Source organism: Drosophila ananassae, chromosome 2L (genome assembly GCF_017639315.1).
Source record: "Drosophila ananassae strain 14024-0371.13 chromosome 2L, ASM1763931v2, whole genome shotgun sequence".
In the NCBI taxonomy this organism is placed as follows: Eukaryota; Metazoa; Arthropoda; class Insecta; order Diptera; family Drosophilidae; genus Drosophila; species Drosophila ananassae.
In genome coordinates, this window is record NC_057927.1 from 20,071,201 (window position 1) to 20,090,029 (window position 18,829).

The 18,829-nt window shown below is 47.6% G+C and overlaps 6 protein-coding genes across 7 annotated transcripts; 4 read left to right on the plus strand and 2 right to left on the minus strand.

The window, feature by feature from the left end:
• The first annotated feature begins 98 nt into the window (after positions 1–98).
• LOC6501506 (nuclear pore complex protein Nup98-Nup96) lies at positions 99–7,531 on the plus strand. The gene is made up of 9 exons (XM_001955352.4): positions 99–821; positions 900–3,434; positions 3,495–4,013; positions 4,084–4,269; positions 4,609–4,784; positions 4,844–5,126; positions 5,185–6,196; positions 6,250–6,659; positions 6,726–7,531. Exons 1-9 carry the CDS (start codon positions 542–544, stop codon positions 7,205–7,207), a joined length of 5,883 nt encoding a protein of 1,960 aa, XP_001955388.1. The 5' UTR covers positions 99–541; the 3' UTR covers positions 7,208–7,531.
• Positions 7,532–7,672: 141 nt separating this feature from the next.
• Positions 7,673–8,823, plus strand: LOC6501507 (uncharacterized protein C11D3.03c). Its single transcript, XM_001955353.4, has 2 exons — positions 7,673–7,820; positions 7,936–8,823. The coding sequence occupies exons 1-2, from the start codon at positions 7,683–7,685 to the stop codon at positions 8,617–8,619; spliced, it is 822 nt and encodes a 273-aa protein (XP_001955389.1). The 5' UTR covers positions 7,673–7,682; the 3' UTR covers positions 8,620–8,823.
• Positions 8,824–9,002: 179 nt separating this feature from the next.
• On the plus strand, positions 9,003–12,862 carry LOC6501508 (helicase SKI2W). Its single transcript, XM_001955354.4, has 3 exons — positions 9,003–11,403; positions 11,462–12,529; positions 12,587–12,862. The coding sequence occupies exons 1-3, from the start codon at positions 9,088–9,090 to the stop codon at positions 12,788–12,790; spliced, it is 3,588 nt and encodes a 1,195-aa protein (XP_001955390.1). The 5' UTR covers positions 9,003–9,087; the 3' UTR covers positions 12,791–12,862.
• LOC6499059 (dnaJ homolog subfamily C member 8) lies at positions 12,822–14,084 on the minus strand. 2 transcript variants are annotated; one of them, XM_001955355.4, is made up of 3 exons: positions 13,838–14,084; positions 13,386–13,706; positions 12,822–13,325 (listed from the first exon to the last, which is right to left on the minus strand). In XM_001955355.4, the coding sequence occupies exons 1-3, from the start codon at positions 13,904–13,906 to the stop codon at positions 12,951–12,953; spliced, it is 765 nt and encodes a 254-aa protein (XP_001955391.1). In that variant the 5' UTR covers positions 13,907–14,084; the 3' UTR covers positions 12,822–12,950. The 2 variants fall into 2 exon arrangements, with proteins under 2 accessions (XP_001955391.1, XP_014765884.1); XM_014910398.3 differs by having other exon boundaries at positions 13,386–13,636; positions 13,838–14,033.
• A 148-nt stretch (positions 14,085–14,232) lies between these two features.
• Positions 14,233–15,277, plus strand: LOC6501509 (probable oligoribonuclease). The gene has a single exon (XM_001955356.4). It carries the CDS (start codon positions 14,308–14,310, stop codon positions 14,953–14,955), a length of 648 nt encoding a protein of 215 aa, XP_001955392.2. The 5' UTR covers positions 14,233–14,307; the 3' UTR covers positions 14,956–15,277.
• LOC6499058 (lipid storage droplets surface-binding protein 1) lies at positions 15,102–17,228 on the minus strand. The gene is made up of 7 exons (XM_001955357.4): positions 17,094–17,228; positions 16,726–17,024; positions 16,450–16,660; positions 15,973–16,157; positions 15,719–15,909; positions 15,485–15,662; positions 15,102–15,424 (listed from the first exon to the last, which is right to left on the minus strand). The coding sequence occupies exons 1-7, from the start codon at positions 17,095–17,097 to the stop codon at positions 15,275–15,277; spliced, it is 1,218 nt and encodes a 405-aa protein (XP_001955393.1). The 5' UTR covers positions 17,098–17,228; the 3' UTR covers positions 15,102–15,274.
• Between the last annotated feature and the right edge of the window lie 1,601 nt (positions 17,229–18,829).

Below are 18,829 nucleotides of genomic sequence, written 5' to 3' on the forward strand. Positions count from 1 at the left end.
CTGGGCATTTAGTGTGACCATAGTTGTATATTTTTGGTACTTGCAGTTGGCAACCCTAAAATAAGTGCTGCAAATAACACTACTCAGATGTTTGCAAAATATTTGTTTAAAAACGAAGGCTTTCAGAAACATTTCAGAATTAAAAATTTGATAAACCCCTTGCAAAACATCAAATTATGTCAACTTGTGCAAAAATTATTCAGTTATAGTATTTTGTAGGGAGCCAAAACTGGTCATACTGCTGGCTGCATTCTTGTCTGACATCGTGAAAAAATCGGCGCGCCATTTCTGTCAACTTTTTTGCGTCGAAGTAGCTCTGTTTATGCAAACTAAGCAAATTCCCGAGTGTTTATTTGTTTTAGACAGAGCCCGGCCGACCGGAAGCCGCCCCAGCTTCAAAATCACACGCTCCCTCAGTAACGTCGCCAACGTTGTGAAATCCAGGCATTGCTCATTCCGATAACTTGTGCAATTCCCACGGACGAACAAAGGGGACTACCCGTTGCAATAGCATCAGACGCGTGACACTAGAGTGAGCATCATGTTTGGTGGCTCGAAACCAGCCTATGGAGCTACCGCCGGCTCCACCGGATTCGGTGGGTTCAGCGGCGCCAACGCGAGTACTCCGTTTGGGCAGTCGGCCTTCGGAAAACCAGCAGCTCCTGCATTCGGCAGCACCTCGACCTTCGCGGCACAGCCGGCGCAGCCCTCGTTGTTCGGTGCGGCAGCAACACCAGCGCAGCCAGCTGGAGGATTGTTCGGGGCCGGCACCTCGAGCGCCTTTGGGAGCAACACCACAGCCCAGCCGTCAACATTTGGAGGTTAGAATCGAACAAGCAACCTGTATTCTATACGTTATAAACTTCATTCAAAACATAAACCCATTCTTCTTATTTTAGCTTTCTCTCAACCCCAGCAGACATCAAATATTTTCGGAACAACCCAAGCAGCCCCCACCACTTCGCTGTTCGGGCAGTCCACGCTGCCCGCCTTCGGTGCTGCCAAGCCAGGAATCACTGCTTTTGGCCAGGCGGCCACAGCTCAGCCCACGACGTCGTTGTTTGGCCAGCCTGCTGCTGCAACTAGCACCTCGGGATTCGGTTCATTCGGGCAGGCGGCACCAGCCACTACAAGTGTTTTCGGCAGCGGCACGGCGTCCGCTTTTGCGCAGCCGCAGGCCGCCGGTGTGGCGGGCGGAGTGAATGCCGGCACAGCCGTGGCCAAGTATCAGCCGACCATCGGCACAGACACTCTCATGAAGAGTGGTCAGCCCAACAATGTGAACACCAAGCAGCACTGCATCACGGCCATGAAGGAGTATGAGCTCAAGTCGCTAGAGGAACTGCGGATGGAGGATTATCTTAGTTCGCGTAAGGGTCCGCAGGCGGGAAGTGCACCTGGAGCCTTCGGATTTGGCTCTCAAGTGGCCACGCCCGCTCAGCCAGCAGCTACAAGTCTCTTTGGAAGCACAGCACAGCCGAGTACTGGTCTGTTTGGACAAGCAGTCACCGAGAACAAGAGCCTCTTTGGTGCATCGGCATTCGGTCAGCAGCCAGCAACGAGCAGCGCTTTTGGGGCACCAGCTCAGCAGAATAGTTTCCTGCAGAAGCCTTTTGGAGCGGCGGCGGCCACACCTTTTGCCGCACCCCCTGCAGATGCCTCTAATCCCTTCGGAGCGAAGCCAGCGTTTGGACAGGGATCAAGCTTGTTCGGCCAGACGCCCGCCACCAGTGCAGCGCCTGCTTTTGGGCAGACCTCTACTGGATTCGGAGGCTTTGGCTCCACAGCCGGAGCTGCCCCCCAAACATCCTTATTCGGAGCCACCCCAGCCGCAGATCCGAACAAACCTGCCTTCGGATTGGGCACAGCAGCACCCGCAACCAACACGGGATTCGGGTTTGGTGCCACGGCCACAAGCACCGCAGGAGGAGGCCTGTTTGGGGCCAAACCAGCGACTAGCTTTGCAGCGCCTGCCTTTGGAGCGACTTCCACAGCCAACACCGGATTCGGAGGCTTTGGCCTCAATACCAGCACAGCGTCAACAGGTGGCGGACTGTTCAACTCGGGACTAAACAAGCCGGCTACATCGGCTTTCGGAGGATTTGGGGCCACCAGCGCCGCACCGCTTAACTTTAATACGGGAAATACTGGAGGATCGCTGTTTGGAAACACGGCCAAGCCGGCTGGAAGCTTGTTCGGAGGAGGGACCAGTACGTTGGGAGCCACAGGAGCTGCGCCAGTAGGAGGAGGTCTGTTCGGCGGTGGAACGAGTGCTTTCGGGAACACGGCAGGATCGTTGGGTGGCGGATTTGGCAACATGGGAACTAATAACACACTGACAGGAGGACTTATGGGAGCACAGCCCACTGTGGGCATTGTCACACCATCGCACCAGCCTATCCACCAGCAGATCCTAGCGCGGGTCACTTCTCCTTATGGCGACTCGCCCATCTTCAAAGATCTGAAGCATCGCGATGATGTGGACGCTACCAGGGCCACGAATCCGGCCGCCCAGCAAGCTGTTTTGGATATGAATAGCAACCAGTACAAGATTGCCACGAAGGACAGTCCTGCGGCTATGAAGGTCAAGGCATTGGGCAGCTCCCTCAACCGGAAGTCGTTGTTCGACGGCCTCGAGGAGTTCGATGCGAGTGTGGAAGGTTTCAATCTCAAGCCGAACGCCAAACGGCTGGTGATTAAGCCCAAGGCAAAGCCTGTGGAGGGTGGAACTCCATCCGCATTGAACGGCAGTGGGCCCAGTACTCCTCAATCCCGTCCAAAAGGATCTCCCAACAGGGAACGAGAATCGTTTGGTGGTGTCATTCCAAGTGAGCCGCCTACAGCCGGAAACTCTCCAACTGCTGTCACTGGAAGGGAGAGCCAAGAAGGCACCCGACGCGAATCCTGGCTGCATCCAAACAACCTTGAAAAAGTCCGCCAGCATAATATCCAGACGGGCATGGATCAGAACTCGCCCCACAATAGTACTCTGAACGAGCTGGTGCCGCGCAAGCCACTGGACACTTATCGCCCCACGTCCACTGTGCGCTTGTCGGTATCTACTATCCCCGAGAACCCGTTCGAGGATCAGGCCAGCGCCATTGCACGTCGAGACACCTTCATCCAAGAGCAGGCCAACGAAAGCCTGGTATCGACCAGATCCCGCGATCAAGAAGCAGAGGATCACTCCGGAAACAGGTCTCGCCTGGCCATCGAATCTGCAGGCGAGGCTCAGGAATACGAAGCGCATCCCACAGGCATTGTGCTGCGTCGCGTTGGCTACTACACCATTCCGTCGCTGGATGATTTGCGTTCGTATCTGGACGAGGATGGCTCCTGTGTGGTGCCCAACTTCACGATCGGGCGGGAAGGCTACGGCAATGTATTTTTCGGCAAAGAGATGGATGTGGCTGGACTGAATCTGGATGAGATAGGTAAGGAATTGGTTATGGATTAATAGTTTACTGAGCACTATATAACGAAACCCATTGCAGTTCACTTCCGCAACAAGGAAATCATCATTTATCCCGACGACGACAACAAACCACCAATCGGCCAAGGACTAAATAGAGACGCACAAGTCACGCTGGATCAGGTCTGGCCTTTGGATAAGACCAAGCACGAAGCTGTTAAGGATCCGCAACGCCTCCTGGAAATGGACTGGGAGGGAAAACTGCGACGGGTGTGTGATAAGAATGACACCCGCTTCATCGAATTCCGTCCAGAAACAGGTAGCTGGGTCTTCCGCGTCAAGCATTTCTCCAAGTACGGCCTGGACGAGAGCGACGAGGAGGCGGAGCTGCCCACCGATCCCAAGAAAGCCAAGATGGCGGCCCTGGAGGCACAGCAGAAGGCGGCTGCCGACAAGATGACTCTCAACTCCCTGCGGCAGGCACAAAAAATTTCCGAAGACGCCGCTCGCCATTTGGACCCCAAGGCTTTAGTGGCTGGGGTGGCCAGTGGATTTCGCCCAATGGACGACACTGCGGAGTTCCTCTTAATGGACAAGACACGTATGATATAGCTTGCTCAGCGGCGGTGTAGTGTTTCCTTTTATGCAATCTTTTGCTTTCGAATTCGCAGAATTTTTTCAAGCTGGCGCTGCCGGATCAGATTTCTCAATGTTCGATGTGCCACGAACTCGCACCACGATCACAAGTCCCACCTCGTTTCTGGCCCAAGAAGTGGTGGGCAACGAAGCGCACAAAATGCAGCTGATGAAGTCCTCCCTGTTTGTGGAGGACAATGCCAGCGAGGACGAGAGCATGGGTAGGTGGATTAGCTGTTGAATCAACTTCAAGATCAAAAATAAAGTATAAAATGTTTAGAAGTATTATCATAGTTTCTATGTTTGTCCAATTGATGAAAGTTTAATGAACACGATATGTTAAACAAATATTTATTGAGAAAAGAATAAAAAGTGTAAATAAACATAACCGGAAGAAGCTTGTTTGTCAGGAGGATCAGGTTTCACTCTCATCATACCCCATTCTAAAGTAGAGCTTCTCAAGAAATTCATAAACAACCATTTGAAAAAACAAACATTTTAAATCTGTACTTGAATTGGAAACCATTATTCATGCTAACATAAAACCATTTTTGAAATAGAGCCAACTGGTCGTCTGCCTCGTCAACGCAACTTCTTCAATGCGGATCCCAATCCCTGGAAGGATGGCGCCTCCGAAGCTTCCAGTCAGTATGATTTCGGTCATCCGTCACTCGCTCTTCCCGTTTCTTCCTCCGCATCGGTGGCTAGTTTCCTAGGCGACGCCCACTCCGAAGAGGTAATGCACGACTTAATTACCCAAAAAAAACTCCCGAGTCATACCTCATTTCATTTTAGACATCTTCTATGGCTACTGGAAGCATCGTGGCTGTCGAAAAGGAGAAGCCTGTCCTGGGACCGGCTATTAAAACATTTAAGTTCGTGTGTAAGCCAAAGGTGGCTCCCGTGAAGGTGTTCGCCACAACAGTTCCCCTGCCCCGGTCCCTTGCCAATGATTTGACCAAGAACTGGGTTGCCGATCTGGGTCTATACAGGGGTCGCAGTTTTAAGCTGAGCTTCGGACCTCACAACCTGTTGATGCTGCCCACCACATTCAATAATCAACGCAAGCTGAAAGAGTGTAAGTGCCACTGATTTTCTTCGATTTAATATCTGTAATTAAACTGAAATTTCTTTAGTCACTGGACCGTCTATCCCAGCATCTATGGTGTTTGCTCCTCGACTGCCTGAAGATTTGTCGCCCAGTGTGATGCAAATGGTGCAATTCAACATGGTTGGCGGGTCCATGAGCTTTCACGAAACTATTGTGCCCCATCTCGAAGTACAGCTGGGCGACTGCCTGTCGGTGGAAGTGGAGGGCAGCGAATGCCCGTGGCTTCATGCCGACAACGGTACCCAGCTGGTGTCTAAGCACTTCTCGGAGTCGCTGAGGCAAAGAAACGCTGGCCTCAAGGAGGATTACGCGGTGTCCGTGTGGTCATTGCTTTTTGCATTGTGGGGTGATCATGAGGAACTCGTGGATCTCGACAATAATTCGCATTACACGGTCATGTGTCGGCGGAACCTGCTCTCGGAGTGGCTGGAAAACACGTTGCTGGGCAAGGACTTGTTATCGAAGAAGGTGAACAACCATAGTTACCTTGAGCATATGCTGGACCTACTCAGCTGCCACCGGGTGAGCGAGGCCTGCGAGCTCGCTTTCAACTATGACGATGCCAACCTGGCATTGGTCTTGGCCCAACTTAGTTCGGGACCAGTCTTCCGAATGCTAATGGAGGAGCAACTTTACGCATGGCAGCAGAGCAAGTCCGACAAGTACATCGACCTGGAGCGACTCAAGATGTACATGCTGTCTGCCGGCGTTCCAATGATGCAGTCCTCCCAGGGAGCTATCAATCTCCTTGAGGATAATAATTGGTTGACGGTCTTGGCGCTGCAGCTGTGGTACTTTACAGCCCCAACATCATCCATCACGGATGCCCTACTTGCTTACGACAAAGCGTTCCAGGCGGAGGAATGCTTTGCCGAACCACCTCTGCCCAGTTACAATGGAGCCACTAACGACAGCGATAAACCTGTCTACGATCTTCGCTATCACCTGCTTCAGCTGTACTCCAAGCGTACGCATTCCCTGGAGCAGACGCTTAATCCAATTACACACACCGCCGATCCCATGGACTTCCGTTTGAGGTGGATATAATTAAGATAACTCTTTAAATCGTAAAGTAAATATATATTTTCAGCTGGCTCCTGCTTCAAACTCTGCGAGCATTGGGCTATCGCCACTGCTCCGCCTCGGCGGAAGCCCGTCTGACGGTGGACTTTGCCAGTCAGCTGGAAAACGAAGGCCTCTGGCACTGGGCCATTTTTGTGCTTATGCACATCAAGCGCAGACCACAGAGGGAGCGAGCCGTGCAAAATATGCTGGAACGAAATGTCAGCGTGTCTGCCAAGGTGGCCCTGAATGAGGCTGAGAAGTTTGTTATTTTCAAGTTGGGAGTCCCGGAGTCATGGTTGGACTATGCCAAGGCAGTTAAGGCGGGCTCATTTGGAAAGCACCATCTGCAAGCTAAATATCTGCTGAAAGCCAAGCACTGGGCATCCGCTCACGAGGTCATCTTTGAACACATAGCTCCCGACGCCATCATAAATGGTGGGTTAAAAAGGAAAATGCTTCTTAATACGTACAATTTGACAATATTTGTTTTATATTTTTTAGGAAAATTGGATTATCTGCATAGCCTGCTCATCCAGTTCGAGGATACCGAAGGTAGCAGCATCCGAGTGCCCAACTGGGCCAACCAGGGCCAAATTTTCCTGGACTTCATCGACATTAGTGCCAAGTTTAAGCAAATCCGCTCCGTGACGAACATCGCCGACATCAATGCCCGCTGGGAGAACCTTAAGCCGCAACTCAGTGAACTCTGCTCCCGGATCAGTCTGCTGCCGTGCCCCAGCTCCAAACATCGACTATGCCAGAGCGAAATCGCCCAGAGCTTGAGCTGTCTGGTACATGGAATGTGCATAGTGTGTGCGGATATGGAGCCCTCAGCCGTACTCAAGTCGGCTTTAGAACGACTACCATTGCCGCAAGAGTTTTCGTCCAAAGAGCTGAGAATCCTGCTCGAGGAATTGCTGGAAAAGATCGAGAACGAGCCTCCGTTTAGGGAGAAACAGCAGCCCACCATGATGGAAACATAAAATCGTCAGGAAAATAGGAGTAATATAAGAGAGTCTAGATAAGGTTTGCATTAAAATAGGTATTAGAAATCACTAGCGTGTATCCCATAGCGTTCATGCCACAAAACGCCAGAGTTAGGATAGTTCTTAGGACTTCGTTCAACCATGATTACTTCATAGATAGGGAAAGCTTCATAAGAGGGACAAAGCCAGATCATAAATATAGTTTTTGTTAAATTTGTTTTTTTCGGTTTCTTACTAATTTGAGCCCACGTGTCGAATTTCTTAACTGTAGTATTCTTGATAAAAAAATAATTGAATAAAATCTAATTTGTTGTCAACAAAGATCAGAACAAAATCCGATAGGCCAACGGGTCTATCGATAGCTCCATCGCTCCATGGTAGAATGTAAAGCTGGATCAGTTCAGTAAGCAATCGGTTGCTGATAAGAACACACCTGTCTAGAAATCTGTTCTTCTGACAAATACCTGAAGGAATGGCATCCACTGCTCCACCTGCAACGCCCGCTCCTTGGTGCGGTCGGGACTCCAAGCCACGTACTTTTGAGAAGCACTCGCCTGTCATCTGCTATGATAAACCGGAGGCCTCGATTGTCTCCAAACCGGAATATGATGTAAGCTTACTGTAGCCCTCAAATTTTTTCTCAGATATGTTATCTGCGGACCCTTGATAAGGGTTCATCTGATACTCTCTTGGCCTAACGTTTGTGATGTTTCCTTACCAACCAGGATAAGCGCTTCCAGGCTCTAACAGGTGATCTTATCCAGACCCTGGTGGTGCCAAAGAGGGAGGCTCGAACCTGGACTATGCAAGCAGGCGATCTATGCCGGATAACCGTCAACGAGGGCTCACAGGTGGGCGACATGAACTTCTGGAATCTGGAAAACACTGCTGAACGCTTCTACTCGGGCAAGACTCGCCAGCTCCACTCCACGCACCTGCGCGTCTATGATCGCCTTTGGAGCTGCTTGCCCTACTTGCGGCCCATGGCCACCTTCGTGTTTGACTCTCTAGCCAGCTACGGGATCGACGAGGATGGCGGCGCGCTGCATGATGTGATTGGAACTCGCTGCGATGACTACACTTACAAGTTGATTACTGGCAAGGATAGGGTGGGCAGCTGCCATAGTTCCCTGGTCAAGGCCGTGGTAGAGGAACGCGGTCTGACCGAGCAAGACGTGCACGATGTCTGGAACATCTTTATGTGCACCGGATTCACCCGGGACACTCAACAGTATTTCTGTAAGCCAAGTCCGGCCCGCAAGGGAGATTTCATTGATTTCGTGGCCGACATGAATCTTTTGGTAGCTCTCAGCGCCTGTCCCCAAGGCGATGTCTCCATCCAGGTGGGCGCCGAGGTGCCGGACGATAAGTGCCACCCCCTCAAGGTCGAGGTGTTCCGCAAAAAGTAATCTGAGACAGATTCATTTGTATTCCGTGTGCTTAACACGATATTGTGCCATTGATGTAAACATCGCCTTCGCAAGAATTTCAAAGTTGTGACTAATTTACAAAGCTATACATATTCTTATCAAACTAATCACATACAAAGATTGTTATTAAATGGTTAAGGGATTAAATATAAATTTATTAAACAAATAAAAAGTTTAAATGCAGATTTCTTGGGTCTTTTTAATTTAACGTTTATAATAAATAATTGATCTAATAATAATAATATATGATTCAAGTTTAGAGTCTATAAACTTAACATCGTTCAAATTTAAAAAATTGGAGAAATTCGATTTTGGAACGTTTTCGATAGCCCTCCATAATGTGACCAGCCCCTCTTAAACATTGTTTTGTTTTCTATTTTTTTTTTACTGTCAACTATATTTTGGTAAATGCTAAGAATTCGATTTTAATAAAACCAAACTACCAAAATGAGCCAAATAAAAGGCGACGATAATCTGGAGAAGCTCCGCAATTATATTTTGCGGCCGGACCTCTCCCTCCACAATCCACTGCCAGACATTGTGCCACGCAAGTCTGATGCGATGCGCCTGTTGAATGTTCCCCGGTGTCCCGGCAGCACTAAGCTGGTGCCTCGAAGAGATCAGAATGGGCAGATCATAGAGTTTTTGGAAATCGAAGTGGAGGACGTGGGAGCCAATGCCAACAATTCAATGTCCATGCAGCGGGAGGATGCCACCCGTGGATCCCACTCCAATTTTCCCTTCTGGCCCGGCGGGTTCGATGAACAACGACAGCAAATTGCTGCTCTCGAGGTGGAGAACTTCCACTTCGGCGATAAACTACTAACACTGCCGCCAGGGTTTTCGGAGGGCTACGATTTCTCCAAATCGCACCCACTTCCTGCAGCCCCCAAGGTTCTTGACGAACCCAGTCCCAGCAATGTGGACCTGTTGAAGAACCTGGAGAAGGACCTGGACGTGCAGGAGTGGATGCAACTGACAAAAGAAGGTGGTGCATCTGCCACACCACACTACCCAAGCGACGGAAACCTACCATTTCCCACCGAAGAGTTCAAAGACGTGGATGACCAAATTATGAAAACGGACTTGAAGCCGGTTCTCAACATCTCCACCACCACAAAGACCTTCAAGAGTGATTGGGCCGAGATGGTGGACATTAGCCAGCCGATTAATAACTTCAAGGAACAGATACCTTGCCCAGCCATGGACTTTCCCTTCGAGCTGGACGTCTTTCAGAAGCAGGCTATTCTGAAGCTGGAGCAGCGCCAGTATGTGTTCGTGGCCGCTCATACATCGGCCGGAAAAACTGTGGTGGCAGAGTATGCTATCGCCCTGTCAAAACGGGATCTCACCCGGACTATTTACACGTCCCCCATTAAGGCGCTGTCAAACCAGAAGTACCGGGACTTCAGGAAGACCTTTAAGGATGTGGGATTGATAACTGGTGACCTACAAATCGAACCCACAGCCTCATGTCTGATTATGACCACGGAGATATTGCGTTCCATGCTCTATTGTGGAAGTGACATCACCAGGGACTTGGAGTACGTTATTTTCGATGAAGTGCACTACATCAACAATCCTGAACGAGGTCATGTGTGGGAGGAGGTGATTATACTTCTGCCGGACCACGTCAACATTATAATGTTAAGCGCCACAGTGCCGAACACCATGGAGTTGGCTGACTGGGTGGGCAGCACAAAAAAAAGGAAGGTGTATGTGATAAGTACCCTGAAAAGACCCGTGCCGCTTACCCACTTTCTCTATACTGGAGCCGGAGGGAAGAGCAGAGATGATATATTTCTTTTGGTTGATGCCCAAGGTAGATATCTGCAGGGCAATTACGAGAAGGCAGTGGAACGGAAAAAAGAGATGCAGGGAAAAGCAAAGGGAGGATCAGGAGGAGGCGGTTTCAATGGACCTAAAAATGCCAAACTTGACCAATACACGTGGATCGGGCTGATCGATTTCCTCCGGCGCAACAACAAAATGCCTGTGGTGGCGTTTACGCTATCACGGAATCGATGTGATACAAATGTGGCTGCCTTGCAGTCGGTGGATCTCAATACAGAGAAGGAGAAGGGCGCGGTGCAAAAGTTTTTCCTGCAGTGCTTGGCCAAGCTGAAGCCGCCGGATCGCACCATTCCTCAGGTTCTTGTTCTTAAGGATGCATTAGAAAGGGGCATTGGCGTTCACCACAGTGGCATCCTGCCAATTTTGAAGGAGATTGTCGAAATGCTCTTCCAGAACGGTCTGGTTAAGCTTCTGTTTGCCACCGAAACCTTTGCCATGGGTGTCAACATGCCGGCCCGGACCGTGGTCTTTGATTCGCACAGAAAATTTGATGGTCTGGAAGTGAGGAACCTTAAGCCCGGAGAGTATATTCAAATGGCGGGAAGAGCGGGGCGACGTGGCCACGATGAGACCGGAACCGTGATCCTGCTATGCAAAACAAATGTGCCGCCGTCCATGGAGCTTAGGCCGATGATCCTCGGCCTGCCGGAGAAGCTACAGTCCCAGTTCATTCTGCGGTATGCGGTCATCCTCACCTGCCTGCGCATCGAAAGCATCAAGGTGGAGGAGATTATGCAGTTCAGCTTTAAGGAATTCAGCCAGAAGCTGCAGCTCCCGACGCAGCAGAAGCAACTTCGCGTCGCCGAGGCCAAGTTCGCAATGCTGCCCACTCTCGGCGAGCATCTGCAGCCACTCATTCTTTTCTATGACAAGGCCGTGGAGTACTGGAAGGAGAAGCACCGCAGCATGGTAGGTTTCCATTGATTTGTTTTCTGAATCAAAATTTTATCTTTGTATTTTCTTCTAGAAATTTATAGTCACCCAAGCTAAGATTCAAAAGGAGCTAAAGGTCGGTCGGGTGATAGTCATTACCCAGGGCAAGCACTACAACAAACTGGCTGTTCTTCTGCTTATCAAATCCGTACCCGGCAAGGACACCGTTTACAAAGTTCTGGTTCTTGACCATCAATTCAAAACTCTCGAGAGTGAAGGCTTGCAGCGGGGCGAGCTCTACTACAAAATACTCTCCCTGACGCCCAAGTATAAGTACTTCCAACCAGAGGGGATTGGTGGCCATGCTGTCATAGACGTTAAGGCTTTAGACATTGTGAGCATTACGAAGAATACGTTTAAGGTGGACGCGGATGTGATCATCCGTAACTGGGAGCAAAGACAACTGGAACGATTTAAGGATACTCCGCCAGGTGGAACTGTGGTTAAAGCTGTCACCGATTTGTATCAGCTGAATGAAAGCTATATGGCGAATCCGGCGAGCGTCAAGTTCGTCAATTTGGGCAAAGAAATCAATGTGAACGCGGACACCGAGTTGGCGATGCTCCACTATGTGGATCATCTATACAAGCAGGTGGAGGATCTGCTGCCGCACACCAATATTGCCGGCTTCGAACAGGAGTTCGCCAAGGTCTATGAGCGTCGAATGCTAGAGATCCACATTGAAGAGCTGCGCTTTAAGAATTCGGCCAAAAACCTAACACTCTACCCGGACTACTGCAACAAGTTGCAAGTGCTGCGGGCTCTCAAATATATCGACGAATCGGACGAGGTTACCTTGAAGGGCAAGGTGGCCTGCGAAATGGGTCAGAATGAGCTGTTGATTACGGAGCTGATCTTGTGTAATATGTTCAACGATCTCGAACCCGCAGAGATAGCCGCACTTCTGTCTGGCTTGGTCTTTCAGGCCAAGACTCAGGGAGAACCAACAATTCCGGAGCCGTTAAAAAAATACGTCGAGTCCTTTGAGCAGATTAATGAGACTATCCTGAAAGAGGAACAGCGTTTCCAAGCTGCTACCGAAACCGAGAGTCGCCTGAACTTTGGCCTGCTGGAGGTAGTTTACGAGTGGGCCAGAAATAAGGTAAATAATAATCTTTAAAAATTGAAATTCGAATAGAAATAACATTTTTCTTCACAGCCATTCGCAGAGATTATGAAGCTAACTGAGGTGCAGGAAGGTATTATTGTGCGCTGCATCCAGCAGTTGGATGAAACTCTGCGAGACGTTAAGACTGCAGCCATTCGTATCGGCAATCCTGGACTGCAGTCAAAGATGGAGGAGGCTTCGGCAGCCATTAAGCGCGATATTGTGTTTACTGCGTCCCTGTACACGGAGCTTTAGTCGAAGCGACAAGCAAGATAAAAAAGAAATATAATTTCTTACAATTAAACTTTATGCTTTTGTCAATTTAAACTTATAAAAAATGTATAAAATGTATGATAGACGCGTGGCGCGGGCAGGCGGAAGTCGGGGAGGTTTTGCGCCACGCCGAGTAGCAACTTCATCGGGTCTCTGGCTTAAATTTGGGCGGCACCATCATACCAGTCATATGCTTCTGTTTCTTGGTTTTCTTCGATTTCCCAGCTCCCGACTGGAAATCGTGCCAACTGTTAACACGGCTCTGGCGCGACTCCTCAAAGTTTTGCTGCCATTCCCGGTCCGCCTTCACCCGCTCCTCCTCTTCGATCTCCGTTTCACGTTTTCGCTTACGCTCCTCTTGGTCGCGCTGGTCGAGCTTCTGACGCCGACGTTCCATGTCAGCGAATAGCTTCATTACCATCACATAAATGGCGTGTTTATATTTGGCGGGATCATCCTCTGGGATCGGTTCTGTTGGGCGGCCTTCTTTTTTAAGCTTTTTTCGCTTTTCCGCTATCTGAAATATACATGTTATATGAAGGTTAATAGTTACATATTTCATATAAATTATAATAACCATGTGATCGGTGCGTCCTTTTGCCTCTTCGTACACGTCCAGGCACTTCTTCCGCGTCAGTTCGTTTTCGAGGATTTTCCAGGAACGAGACACAATATCAAATGCCATCTGGGCGCGTTCCTGATTGTCATGATTCTTATCCGGGTGAACCAAAATAGACAAGGTGCGGTAGCGCTTTTTTATGTCGGCTACCTCGGCCTCGGGCTCGATTTGGAGCACCTCGAACGGATTGAGATTGAAGTACGTAGAACCTGGACGAAGTAAACGATCAATTTGTTGAGTAGGAGTTAAAACTGAGTCACGTTTTTCAATTTCTTTCACCTGCAATAATAGGCACAAAATTGTTTATTAAACTGTTCAGTGAAACGATGGTACATTTTTGTCTGAGTTTCTTGCAAACGGAGTCCGCAACAGCCCCAATCACAGGGGCCGCGGCGGTCCGTTTCACTTACTTCGGTGTAGAAATCCTCGAAGGTGTCTCGGGATGTGCCGGGCTGGTCTTTCGCCGATGAAGAGGACATGCTCTCGTCTTGTAAGTAAATTTCTCTAGTTTTTTGTTTTTCTTAAAGATTTGCTTTTGATGGAGATGCCAAGTCAGTGTTGTTAAACGGTCTGCAATAGGGATGCAGGAAACAGTACAGTGAAGTAAAACATGCGGAGCAGGGCTGGAAAATAAATAGAGCACTGGCCTACTTTTTTTTACTTTTTTAAAACCATTAATACTTTTCGAATAGAGTTTTTATTTAATTTTATGTATTTTTTTAATAAAAAACAATAGAATTCGTTGACAGATGGAAAATCCTAGTTGGAAAACCGCCCCAGCAGTGTTGTCAAACGTCAGAGGTGTGGTAACAAGGTATACGGAACACATGGTTCGCGCCTAAAGTGGTTTGAGAATATAAATAATCCTCTTATTTAATAAATGTTCTCTCAAATCAATCGTGTGGGGCTGTTTTTAAGTCATCAAATACGAGCATCTCCACAACTCACAGCAGCAGCAACCACAATGGCTAGAAGTCACAGCGCCGCTGCATCCGATACGGACATAGTTTGGATGGACCTGGAGATGACCGGGTTGGATTTTGAGAAGGACAAAATACTGGAGTTGGCTTGCGTTATTACCGATAAGGATTTAAATGTTAAATCTGAGGGTCCCTGCTTCGCCATAAATCATCCCCAGGAAGTGTACGATAATATGAACGAATGGTGTATGAAGCACCACTATGAGTCCGGCCTAGTGGACCGATGCAAGAACTCCCAAGTGAAACCCAAGCAGGCTGAGGAGCTGATGTTATCCTATCTCAAAAAAAATATTCCCGAAAGAAAATGCCCTTTGGGAGGAAATTCTGTGTACATGGATCGATTGTTTCTCCGAAAATTTATGCCAAATGTTGATGAATACCTACACTACCGCATTGTGGACGTGTCCATCATAAAGGAGCTGGCGAAGCGATGGTATCCAGACGTCGCTAGTGGTACTCCACAAAAAAAGCTCGCACATCGAAGCCTAGATGACATTCTGGAGAGCATTGAGGAACTAAAGTACTACAAGCAGAGCTTGTTTAAGTAGCTTATTTCCTTTCAAATATTGAAAATATTTATTAAACTTTGTTTTAAGAATATAATTTTTGAAAACATAGATTAAATATTTTGAACAAATTGAATTCCATTTGCTTATTTCAGTTTGAAGAATGCCTCGCCATTAAAAAGACTTAATTTTTATAGATATTTAACTCTAAACTGTATTTTGTCATAGGTCTTTTGTTTTGTTTTCATATTTTAAAGTATATATTAAAAAAAACATTTCTCACTAAATGGTGCGAATGTGAACGGAAAAATAAAATTCTATCATAAGAAATAAGAATACGATGGCAATAAAAAACTCAAAGCTAGTAGACGCCGTTGATGTTATTGTGGGCGGCTGAGTAATGATTCGCCTCCTGCCGCCTCCGCGATGATCTGTGGTTGGAATTGGCGCTGTCACTGCCGGTCACCTTTTCCGCTTCAATGCGTCCAGAGAGAAAGCTTGCAACGCGTTCCTGGAAAGGTTTGTCAAATTAATTATCTAAAAATAATATATTTTAATATCCTTTTCGTACCAGGTAGCTGTTGGTCATGCCCTGCAGATTTCCATAAAACGCCAGCATGCGCTTCAAGAGAGATTCGGCTTCCTCCTTAGATAGGTTCTTAACCTTGTCCAGTTTGGAAATTGTAATTATGCGGTTGTTGATGTAGATTATATGGTGAGCCACCTCGGTGGATGTGTGAGCCAGATTTCTGTGGAAAATTAACGGCCTATTTCGATGGTCAAGTTAAAGAATTCAAAAACAAACCTGGGAATATTGGCTGCTACATTGGCACTGAAGTTCACCAGGTGCACTACTCTCCTAGCTGATTCCCTGGTAAGGAGTACTATCAGCTGTTCCAGGGTGGCTGGTCTGGCCTGGTTCTCGGGTTCATCTTTACTGAGATACGCCCAAAGCTCCTTGGCTTTCTGCAAGGCTTGCTTGGGATCTGTGGCAATCTGTAAGAAGATATTATATTTAAACTTATATTATATTTCTAGGTCTAATGCTCTTTTACTGACCAGTTCGGCGGCATAGATGAGCACATGGATCGCCTCCTTGCTTTGCTTCTTGAGGGCGCGGGCCTCGGCAATGGTTCTTTGTGTGAGGCGACGCTTCAGCTTGCGGGAGAAGCGTTGACCGTGATGGATAGCCTTGAGAGCACCGCGCTCCTCTGGCACCGTCTCGTTATCATCTTCCTGTGGTGCTGAAAAGCGGATTTTTGGAATCAGTAAGTGTTTGGGTTTCGAGAGCGGATCTCTGTGCAATCGACTAGGCCTTATCGCTATACTTTCTCCATCAGCGGATTCAAATGAATTCGCGTTTCTCAAACGATAACCTCCCCGACAACAAAGAAATTTAAAAATAAACTATGAGATGAGTGCACCTTTAAGTGGAAAGAACCTAGGCATAATTTTCAACATTAATTTCAAATATATGAGTTTACCCAGCTACTAATTCTAGTTACTGTAGTTTAGTTAGTTATCTAGTTTACTCACCATCTGTTTGATCCTGATCGGTACGAATGGGCACCAGATACTTGTCCACGAACTTGTCTCCGGCAGTGAATGCTCCGTCGATGCGATCGGCGGCATAGGTTGTCAGTGGGCTCTCCAGGACAGCGTTTCTAATCATCTTGACCGAGTCGGCACGCTTCAGCACGGGACGCACCAGATGATCCGACATGTACTCCTTTGTATTCCAATACATCTTTAGGCATAGGATAATCGACTTTTGTCAGCGGATGCGGAACAATGGCCGGCGCAAATACTCACCATTTCGGGCGGCAGATAGACCAAGGGGATGCGTTGCTCCAGGATGTCCAGACTTTTGCACATCACATTGTCTAGACGACGCAGCGAGGGTTCGAAGAGCTTCACAGCCGGCTGTACCGTTTCATAGGCAGCGGTAATGGTGGCCTCGGCAGTCTCAAAGTACCAGGAGAATAGGCGATTGTTGTTCTTGACCTTGTCGTAGATGGTCTCCACTCGCTTCACGCTGGACTCGACAAGTGGAATGGAGCCGATGCGATCGATGGCCTCCAGATGGAGTCCACTGCAGCTGGTTGCAGTTGCTATAAAGAAGGGTCAATGACGTAACGTAAGATCTATAATCTTCACAAGCGGCGCGTGTCACTACTAACCCATTTGTTTAAAAAATATATTTCAGGGAAAACCGAAGAGCTATAGATGCGCTCGCTTTGGGAACTGAATTGATTCTGAGTAGGCCCCGGACACAGTAGCTACCAGATAGACTTGGTATTGCAGGTTCCCAAACCGAACTAAGTCTGAATTGCACCCGTTGACCTCTTCTTATCAGCAAGCTCCCGCCAGAGGCACAAACATCGTGTACCTAGACGACGCTTGACTGGCTTATCACCACGCCATTCGCAACAGTATGGTGTTCCAAAGTACATTCAGACTTTGAGCAGTCCAGCCTAGGAACTCCAGGCGTGTGAATCACGAACCACGGTATCTGGACAGATCATAATCACATAATCACCAATCACCTGATTAACAACACCCATTGAAATAATTGTGCTAATTCGAAATGAGTGACGAAAGAGTCCAAACTTCAATCCAGGGAATAATTGCGGGGGCGTTTAAGATCCCATTCGAAATCGGGTCGATGTGCTGGTCGCTGCCGTCCCAGACATTATTAACCCACTAATGGAAAAAACAATGATTAATTAAATGAGCTCGGAAATTTTTCTTATTTTATATATATGTTCATTACGTTAAGCAATGCTGAGGGTTAATTTTAACAGCTCTTTGTTGTCTGGAATAGACTCGGAAAAATTTAAAAGGAATGCAGTTTGACTAAAGTGAAGTTTTCACAGATTGCAGCTTTAGAATTATATGGATATGTTCCCATGGAAATAATGACCGTTATCCTAGCTACTACTCCTCCCATTCATGACCATAGATTCTCCACAAATCTGCATCAAAATCTAGGAACACATTTTTTTTTTATATTTTTTCTCAAATTTCCTAGGGGATCCCCTTCAAATGTTGAAAAATGCATGGGGAGCCATGTTCGGCCCACTGCAATGGCTATATCTTTGGCAAAAGTAATCCGATTCTTGAGCGGAATACCTTAAACGATTTCTAGATAGATTCTCCACAAATCTGCATCAAAATCTGGGAACAAATTTTTTTTTAGATTTTTTCTCAAATTTCCTAGTGGATCCCCTTCAAATGTTGAAAAAAGCGAGGGGAGCCATGTTCGGCCCACTGCGATGGCTATATCTTTGGCAAAAGTCATCCGATTCTTGAGCGGAATACCTTAAACGATTTCTAGATAGATTCTCCACAAATCTGCAACAAAATCTAGGAACACATTTTTTTTTAGATTTTTTCTAAAATTTCCTAGGGGATCCCCTTCAAATGTTGAAAAAAGCGAGGGGAGCCATATTCGGACCACTGCGATGGCTATATCTTTGGCAAAAGTCATCCGATTCTTGAGCGGAATACCTTAAACGATTTCTAGATAGATTCTCCACAAATCTGCATCAAAATCTGGGAACAAATTTTTTTTTCGATTTTTTCTCAAATTTCCTAGGGGATCCCCCTTCAAATGTTGAAAAACGCGAGGGGAGCCATATTCGGCCCACTGCGATGGCTATATCTTTGGCAAAATTAATCCGATTCTTGAGCGGAATACCTTAAACGATTTCTAGATAGATTCTCCACAAATCTGCGACAAAATCTAGGAACAAATTTTTTGTTAGATTTTTTCTCAAATTTCCTAGGGGATCCCCTTCAATGTTGAAAAAAAGCGAGGGGAGCCATATTCGGACCACTGCGATGGCTATATCTTTGGCAAAAGTAATCCGATTCTTGAGCGGAATACCTTAAACGATTTCTAGATAGATTCTCC